Source organism: Oryzias latipes, chromosome 5, assembly GCF_002234675.1.
Source record: "Oryzias latipes chromosome 5, ASM223467v1".
Lineage (NCBI taxonomy): Eukaryota > Metazoa > Chordata > Actinopteri > Beloniformes > Adrianichthyidae > Oryzias > Oryzias latipes.
The window spans coordinates 567,749-576,840 of NC_019863.2; the positions used below are offsets into that span (position 1 = coordinate 567,749).

A 9,092-nucleotide genomic window follows, 5' to 3' on the forward strand; every position below is an offset into this window, starting at 1 on the left:
GCCGCAAATGCTTGAAGCTGTTCTGTCATTCCAGCGCAAGCTGACTGTCATGGGGCATGTCATCACTCACGTTCCATTTTTTATTGTTTTGTGTTCAAATCCTCAAAATAAAAATGACATCAAAAGTTGGATTTCTTTATTACATTTCTTTAATTATATCAAAGCAATGAAACATAATTCATTGATATTGTAATGAAGTCAAACTTGCACAACAGAGCAGTCACGTGACGCGTCGTTCTCCGCAGAATGCACTGCAGGGCAAACAAACATTTAATCATGAATCTTCATTATATATTTGTAGCAACTTAGTTATTTTGATAGTAGGCTAATAGAGCTAATATAGATACATATTGCATGTGTTGCCTTCATTATAAGGCTTAAATAGGGCTTTTAATATTTAGCGGCTCCAGACATATTTGTTTTTTGTTTTTTTCGTCCAATTTGGCTCTTTCAACATTTTGGGTTGCCGAACCCTGAATGTACAACTTTCCACATTTAGACAACACATTTTGCCCCAGAATGCTCCGCTGGTAAAGAGATTTCAAAGAAGTGCATAGATTATTAAAGATATGTCACAGATTAAGCTGCTCCTGCAGACTTGTGGGTGTTTCTATCTGAAAATGCTTCTTTCCTTCTTTACAAAAGGGAAAGCTCAGAGAAAGACTGAGACTTTGAACAGACGGAAACATTAACTCTAGTCACGCCTTGTCTTCTTTTGTGAGGCGGGCAGATTGAGCTCTGTCAGACTCCGTCAGGTCTCTGCTTCAGCCATGGTGCAGGGCGCACAGAAGGTAAGCTGCTGAAGTTCCTCTAATTATTTTTCTATGTGCAAAAGATTTTACGCGCATTGATGACCTGCTTCACTTCACACCAAGTACAAACTGGAGAACAACGCATGAAGGGGGGATCTGTCAGAAGGAAGTCCAGGATTTTCATCTCTGTAATCCCTCTGGTCATAGACCATGATGAAGAGGTCGCCTTGCTTCAAGCAATGCCCTAAAAATACATGAAATTAACATTTCTGTTCTATTAGGCAACAGAATCTGCCGAAATTCTGCAAACATGGGTTGTTAAAAATCTGTTTCAGAACAAAAGAATTTGCATGAATTAATGGTAAAATGTACAAACATGTATGGTCCAAGGTTTCACTGAAAAAACAGATTTTTAATGCTGCAATCATTTTGGTCCTGAGATCATTTTTTAGATTCCTTACAGTAGTGAGAAACATCAGGTAACTGGTTCAGTAACTCAGCTTTGTGGTGCCACAGAATGATGACCCCCCCCCCCCCCTTACTATGATTTAACTGTCTGTTTTACCATGTTTTTCCTGAAATGAAATGTTCCCATCATCCTCTCTGGCTCCGTCTGCATCAACAGGGCAGTCATCTGACGCTGGTGCTCATGGTTGCTTCTGCAGCCGTTGGAGGAACTCTGCAGTATGGCTACAACCTGGCCATAATGAACGCTCCCACTGCTGTACGTGTGACGCCACAGAACATCCTACATTCAGACAGCTGCACTTGTATGTCAGGAGAACAAACAGTTCAGGAATATCTGTTAAAAACATGTTTTGACCTTACAGCATGAAATGAACTATGACTGGAAAGAGAACCTCTCTGGGTTTGTTAGTAACTGAGTTTGTTTTTCTTACAGTTTATTCAAACGTTCATCAATGAAACATTTCTGGAGCGCTGGGACATCCAGTTGGAAGATTACCAGGTGACAGTGGTGTGGACAATCATTGTTTCCATCTTCTCCTTGGGAGGCTTTACTGGAGCTTTGATTGCTGGACCCATGACCATACACTATGGAAGGTAGTGTAAATGCAGGAGAGACGGTGAATGATAAACCTGTCACTGCAGGGAGGCACAAATGAATGGAGATTGTTCATTTACCTTCTCCTTTCACGTGGATGTGTGCACATGTCTACAAAGAATGGAGAAGAAATAGTATTTTGGTTGCTGGAAAATGTTTCTTTCATGTGAACAAAGGTGAATAAATGTCATAGAACAATGTATGAAAGTTTCCCAATAATATAACAAAGAAACCATAGGAGATTTTTTGGCCATGCAATCATTTTTTTTACTATTTCTCTTGTCAAGGAAGAAATGTTTGCTGCTGAACAACCTTTTTCTCATGTCGGCGGCTCTCTTGGCACTGACTAGTAGAGCCGCCAAGTCCTTTGAGATGATCATCCTCTCTCGCGTTCTGACTGGCATAAATGCAGGTGAGTTATGTCGGCGTTCTCCGGGTCCTTCAGAATCATAGCAGAGAAACTCCTGTTGGTTTTCAGTTCTCCTTGTTGTGTTGAAGGGATCAGCATGAATGTACAGCCCATGTACTTTGGAGAGAGTGCCCCAAAGCGCTTCAGAGGGGCCGCCTCCCTGTCCTCCGCCGTCTTCACAGCGTTTGGTGTTGTGCTGGGTCAGGTGGTTGGGCTCAGGTAAGCTCTGCACGCCAAACCAGCTGTTGGATTTGCAAACAAAAAAAATGACACTGGATTGTTTATTTCAAGAGAGGTTTTGGGTGGTGAGTCATGCTGGCAGTATCTTCTCGCCAGTAACGCCATCCCCGGCTTCATTCAGCTTCTCACCCTGCCGTGGTTTCCGGAGAGCCCCAGATACCTGCTCATTGACAGAGGCGACGAGAAGGCTTGTATCGATGGTACCGTGACGGCCCGTGGTGCAACACAGTCCCACGTCACACGCGTGTATTTCAGTACACTGTCAGGCCTGATCATGGTTTAAACACAGTCACAGTTCAAATCCAAAACTCACTTTTTAAAGAAAAAGAATAGAGATGGAAAGCCTTTATTGTTATTGAACATAGTAAAATGAAACTGAAAAACAGTTCCACTCCAATGAAAATCGTGTTTTTGGTTTTTTTAACATATCATCGTCTTTCTGATGATATGTTTTATACATATCATTTATAGAAAATTAAGCTTAAAATTCAATTTCTGAGGATTTCTTTATTCAAATCATTGTGATCAGGAGCAGACAAAAAAAGCAGTTGAAAAAAGCTTGCAGCTGTGATGCAGGTGCTGCAATCAGCAGGCCACAAGCGTCCTGCTCTGTTCCATGCACCGTCAGACAAACACATCCATGAATGTCTCTGTTTTCCTGGACTGAGCTGGAATCTGGATGATGGATAGCTACAATACTGATCACCATTTGGTGTGTGAGGGGCTGTAAGCTAGCGGGAGAGCACGTAAACAGAAGGATGTCAGGTAGCGAGGGCAGACTTACTCTGCTCCAACGGTCCTGCCCACAACTCAGTTCCTGTCGCTCTGCAGAAAATCTTTCCTGGAACACAACACAGGTTGTTTGATTTCACTAAAAAAGGACATGCGGTACTCATAATTAAAAGACCTCTAGAAATGCTTTAAAAATAGATAAAAGGATTACCGGTTGAGACTTTCAAGTGGACACAAAACAGAGACATTTAGGTTAAATAAAAAAGCATTCAGAAATGTACAGCAATCAGGTGGTTTGTGGTGCAACATCTGAGTTGAGTCCAGTGACAGCTCTGTTGTCCCGGGCCGTACTAACCTGGGACATCTGCCAGAGGCGGCGGGTTGAAGAGATGAAAACCAGAATGAGGGTTATCCTTCAGAAGGTTTCTGCTATTCTCACAATACCGCCTTAACTATCAACACATTTTTACATGACATCATTTCAAAACACCTTTTTTCTATTTCACTTTCTTTTTTGCTTGATTGAACCTTGGGTGCCAAAACTTTGCGATACATTTTTCATTTGGAAAATGTTTTGTATTAGTATTATTTTGGATTATGTATCTCAATCTGATTGGTTTGATTGCTGTCATAGTCTTGGCAGACTGATGTGTGATGTTCTCCTGGCAGCTCTGAGGCGGCTGCGAGGCTGCGAGGTCCACAGCAGTGAGCTCGATGAGATCCTGCAGGAACAGGCGGAAATCCGAGGAATGAAGCCGAGCCGGCCGTGGGAGCTGCTCAGCGACCGCTCCGTACGCTGGCAGCTCATCTCTGTCATCGTCATCAGCAGTGCCATGCAGCTCTGCGGCAATGATTCGGTGAGATGATTGAGGAAGATGAGTCCATGTCCCAGAGGGATGAGAGGGGCTGACCCTGAGGGGCAGGACCGGCATCAGAGGATCTGCGATTGGAAAGATGAGATGACCCATGAAGTTAATAGCAGAGCACACTGAGAATGCACACAAATACACGGGGATGAGGCCTTTTAGGAGCCGTGTTGCTGTCACACAATCACTTGGTGGACAGTTGAACAGCAGCAGGATTCATTGCTGTGCTTTCACTCTCTGCTCCTCCTTCAGATTTACTTCTATGCATCATACGTGTTTAAGGAGGCTGGAATATCAGAGGATCAAATCCAGTATGCGACAATCGGAACTGGGACGTGTGAACTCACAGCAACTATAATGTGTGTAAGTATGTGTAACATCCTGTTTTTCATGATCCTTCAGTAAAAAGACAAATGGCTGTGGAAAGCCCTCATCCTGCAACGACTGGGAAGAGAATTCAACGTTCATCTTTTTCATTTGCTCTATCTGTTTGTCTTTAAAGCTGTTTTCTCTGTCAATGCTTGATATCAAACCCGTTTCTTTTTATACAGATTTACAGTATTTATATTTTATTTACTATTACTATTTTATTTATTTATATTTTATTATATTTTTTTATTTATTTTTGATCATATTACGCAATCATCTCACAATCAACCTCAAACTGTCCCAAAAATTCAAAATCGAGTAGAAATGTTGTTTTTTAGTACTAAAACCTCAAGAATTGAATTTTTTGTGTTTTATATGAAAAGATTATCAGAAGCTTTAATTGCCATATGTACAGCTTTTACACTGACATACTAAATTCACGACTGCACCATGGCACACTGGTTATTGCTCTTGCCTCACAGCAAGAAGGCCCCCGGTTCAAGTCCTGGCCTGGGGACCTTTCTGTGTTAGCGTGTTCTCCCCGTGCATGCGTGGGTTCTCTCCGGGGTCTCCGGCTTCCTCACACCGTCCAAAAACATGCTTCATAGGTTAATTGGCAACTCTAAATTGTCCATAGGTGTGGGTGTGATTATGATTGGCTGTGTGATTGTGACCCTGTGACAGACTGGTGACCTGTCCAGGGTGTCCCCTGCCTTCACTGGAATAGGCTCCAGCAGCCCTGTGTCCCCTAAAGCAGGGGGGTCAAACTCATTTTCCCTGAGGGCCACATCAGCATAGTGGTTGTCCTCAAAGGGCCAGATATAACTTATACATGTGACTGAATGTAATGAAAAATAAATGTAACTACTCCTTAATGTTAAATAACTCATTTATTTACTTAATATAACTTTTTAAAGTGCAGTAACAATTACAGTTGCACAGAAAACACATGTTTGCTTGTTACTTTAGCATAAATCCTTTTACATTTGATTGTGTCAGGTTAGGTTATATGGACAGTGTTTAAGTCCTAATGTATAGTTGCCCAATCAGATATTTCAAGTCCAATTCCCCCTAGATGTGAATAAATACACACAAATTTTTATTTTTTATTCTAAGAAATTAAAAACTTCTATGCTCTCGCGGGCCACATAAAATGACATGGCGGGCCACATTTGGCCCCCGGGCCTTGAGTTTGACACATGTGCCCTAAAGGGACAAATGGAAGAAGATGAATACAAAATTACATTCCACATAGTGACAAAATCAAAATGTCTAAATCCACGAACAGAGCAAATACAAGGGCAAATGAACGCTCTTCCATCCTCTGCATTAGATTTCTGTCCCAGCATCTCAAGGAGGACATTGGAGGCAGCATGAGTTAGTTAGTTAATGAAGGTGTAGGCCCCGCCCTGATGAGAGTCTGACTGTTCTGCATGTTTGACTTTTTTGCATTTTTTATTGAAGTAAATCTGCTGCAGCAGGAAGATCTTCTTTGACAAAGGGTGGATTTTATTCTATAAGGAACTTGTATGTGGTGCGGTCAAAAGAAAAAGAAATTAAAACTAGTATAAATAGAAACATATAGACATGGTTTAATTGTAAATATTTAAAAACTGCATATTATAAATGACTGACTCAATAAAGTGGGACTTTGTGGCTCTCGCTGGATTTTGGTCAGTAAGAAACTGGACCAAAGGCTCTCTTAGTGACTAAATGTGAGACATTTTGTGCTCCATCTCAGCAATTTGATGACAAGAGACGACGTTAATGCTCTGACCCTTTCAGAACCTGCTGATTGAACGTAAAGGTCGGAGGTTCATGTTGATGGGAGGCTTCATCCTCATGACGGTTTGGGCCGTCATCTTCACAGTTGCTCTCTCGTTTCAGGTAATCCTCTGGGTTTTTTTTACAGCACGTCTTTTTAGACAGCAGCTGCTAAGTGCACTTATTTAGGTAAGAAAAGAAAAACAAAGATTTTTTTATAATAGTTTGAAATGTTGATCTAATAAAAAGTCTTTTGACATTTTGGCCACTCGGAGGCTTCATAAAAGCAAAAAAAAAGTGAAAGCAAATATTTAATGTTTTCATTTGCAACTCAGAAACTTTTGTGTGCAGCGTGGCATGAATATCCCTCCATACGTACACACCACTCAGAAAATGAAAAGATGCAGGCTGTTGAATTTCTCCTTGAGATCCTTCATATTTTAACGTTTTGAATCAGCGTTATTTCTGCTTTTAATGAGGCATCTAAATGTCTGAATGTTTTCTTTCACACACAGAGCTCTTTTTCCTGGATGCCTTACCTGAATATGACCTGCATCTTCAGCTACATTCTCAGCTTTGGAATGGGACCGGGTCAGATAAACATTTATTTAAATCATGTTTATTATATAAACTCCAATCCTCTTGAAAAGTCAAGGATTAAGAAAACACATGAGAGCAAAAGTAATCATAACTTCCATTTTTCTTTGAATATCAATACGGTTCAATATTTACAGATGTTTCTGGAGGTTCTTTAAGTCTTAAATACAGATATGTTTGAACATAAACTGAAAGGTTTTTCATTCATTGGTTTATTGGTTTAGTTTGCCGTTTGTATTGTCAGATAATTATACAGAACAGCCAATGAAAAAAGGGAACAGGCAGAAGCATATGAAGCATTTGAAGCACATGAAGCATGTGAGGCATATGAAGCTTACTAGCGGCCTGTCCTTTAATGTCCTCCATGCCATGATGATCAGTTTAACAAACCAAATAGATGCAATAAAAATAAAAATAAAAAATCCTTTATCAATGGATGCTAGTAAATCAAATCCTTTTACATGAGCATTTTGTAAACCTTTATATATTTACATTTTAGCCTCTTTTTGAACAGCAAAGAAAGATGTACTTAATTTTAATGTAATTTACGTTATTTATCCCACAATGGGGAAATTCTTCTCCGCATTTTGATCCATCCCCGGGGGGGAAGCGGTAAGCTGCATACAGGCCACACTCAGGGGGCGATGGCTGGCTGGGGAGAGCGGGGATCGATCCGCCAACCCTTCGGTTTCTGGACAACCTTGCCTTAACATCAGTTCGAACTTTAACCCATGCAAAATGATAAAGACCTCCTGAATTATACAGACTTACTATGAATAAAGTCTCTGTATTTTTTCTGGAACTAAATTATGTGTCAGCAATTTCTAATACTGTACTATAAACTACATCTTTTAATTTAAACTTTTAGCTAAACTTAATATAGAATTTGTTAGTTCACATGACTCTACTCTCACACATGGCTCTATTAACTATTCTATGAAAGATACAGAACAACTAATGAACAGTCAATAAGATACTCTTTTTGTTTAACACATCGCTGATTTGAAACAGAATGCCAATGAATCTAGAAAGCCAGTAGGCCTCACTTTCAACAGGAGCCTACAAAGTCTTTTATTCCAGATTGCTCAAATAACGCTGGACTATTAGACGTCACACTGATCCTTCCAAGATGAAGAGTAATTTTTGATAAAAAAGCTCAGTCTCTGGTTATCGATCTGCCGTGAAAGTATCTTCCTCTTCTTCCTCCCTCAGCTGGAGTAACCGGGATTCTTCCCACAGAGATCTTCAAGCAGACGGCTCGGCCGGCGGCCTACATGATCGCCGGCTCCATGATGTGGCTCAACCTGTTCTTCGTTGGAATGATATTTCCATTCATCATGGTCAGTGCAACAATCTGTGTTCAGTTTGTCCGCATAGTCGTGGTTTGTTGAAAAGAAAAAATAATTCTAAAAGAAAGAATAAAAGAAGATAGTCTGGTAAACTGCATATCAAGCACATGTTGTCTAATCAGCAAGATGCCGATTTGCTTGAAGTGGTAATAGAAAAGGTCTAAATGATTTCAATGTCTTCAATATTTCCAAATCCTACAGCATTGTGGAAGGAGCTACTTTCTGAAGAGTTAAAGATGCCTTGGAACAAATATTCACTAAGTTTATCCTTAAACTTCAAGTTACAAACAGGGACAACAGTGTGTATAGGCAGGTGCTTCCATTCAATTCTAAATGGGTAAATTGTTTTCTCCAAAAGTTACTCTGATGAATACAGATGATTGCAGAAAAAGAAAAGCACTACAAAGTACAAGAAAAACAGACTTTTTGCACAACAAAACCAAAATGCTGAAGCCAAACGGACTGAACCCCGTTTTTTTTGAGAATCAGCAGCTTGAGTTTCCCCGTGTCTGCAGAGCGGCCTGAGCGAGTTCTGCCTGGTGCCTTTCGGAGCCACCTGCCTCTCGTCTGCGCTCTTCGTGGGATTCTTCCTGCCGGAGACGAAGGGGAAGTCTCTGTCTGCCATCACCAGGGAATTCCAAAAGCTCAACTTCAGAGACGGAGGTTTCCAACCGCAGCATCAGTCTCAGTCCTACCGGGGCAAGGAGTGCCTTTCAACGGCCTTGTAGACCACCTCCTTCTGTAGATCACCTCCGCTTTGACCTCATCTTCATCTGACGATGAAGGACTGTGGGACCAGAAAAAGCTGAATTGAAAACATAGCCCCCCCCAATGACTTCAAAGGCCTTCCAGCACCTTTGTGACTAAAAACGAACAATCAAACTAATCTTCTTTGGTTTCTTGTTCTATAAATCCAGTATTGAACCAAACCTGTCGTCTGTTTGATGCTCT

General features: G+C 40.9%; 1 protein-coding gene and 1 long non-coding RNA gene across 3 annotated transcripts; one reads left to right on the top strand and one right to left on the bottom strand.

Moving 5' to 3' along the window:
• Nucleotides 1–512: 512 nt before the first annotated feature.
• slc2a11 (solute carrier family 2 member 11) lies at nt 513–9,070 on the top strand. Of its 2 annotated transcripts, none has more exons than XM_023954685.1 (12): nt 513–791; nt 1,378–1,476; nt 1,654–1,814; nt 2,103–2,227; nt 2,314–2,443; nt 2,516–2,664; nt 3,866–4,053; nt 4,315–4,425; nt 6,217–6,318; nt 6,711–6,786; nt 8,032–8,132; nt 8,657–9,070. In XM_023954685.1, the coding sequence occupies exons 1-12, from the start codon at nt 771–773 to the stop codon at nt 8,867–8,869; spliced, it is 1,476 nt and encodes a 491-aa protein (XP_023810453.1). In that variant the 5' UTR covers nt 513–770; the 3' UTR covers nt 8,870–9,070. The 2 variants fall into 2 exon arrangements, with proteins under 2 accessions (XP_023810453.1, XP_023810452.1); XM_023954684.1 differs by having other exon boundaries at nt 517–791; nt 8,005–8,132.
• LOC110014676 lies at nt 1,826–2,675 on the bottom strand. Its single transcript, XR_002873264.1, has 3 exons — nt 2,594–2,675; nt 2,128–2,466; nt 1,826–1,926 (listed from the first exon to the last, which is right to left on the bottom strand). It is a non-coding gene; the product is annotated as an uncharacterized LOC110014676 (long non-coding RNA).
• Nucleotides 9,071–9,092: the final 22 nt, after the last annotated feature.

What these genes read in the sequence shown, in the direction of transcription:
- slc2a11 (XM_023954684.1), top strand. Translation starts at nt 771, where the DNA reads ATGGTGCAGGGCGCACAGAAG. An exon ending in ATGACCATACACTATGGAAG is followed by an intron (nt 1,815 to 2,102) that starts GTAGTGTAAATG and finishes TCTCTTGTCAAG; the next exon opens with GAAGAAATGTTTGCTGCTGA. An exon ending in CAGCTTTGGAATGGGACCGG is followed by an intron (nt 6,787 to 8,004) that starts GTCAGATAAACA and finishes TTCCTCCCTCAG; the next exon opens with CTGGAGTAACCGGGATTCTT.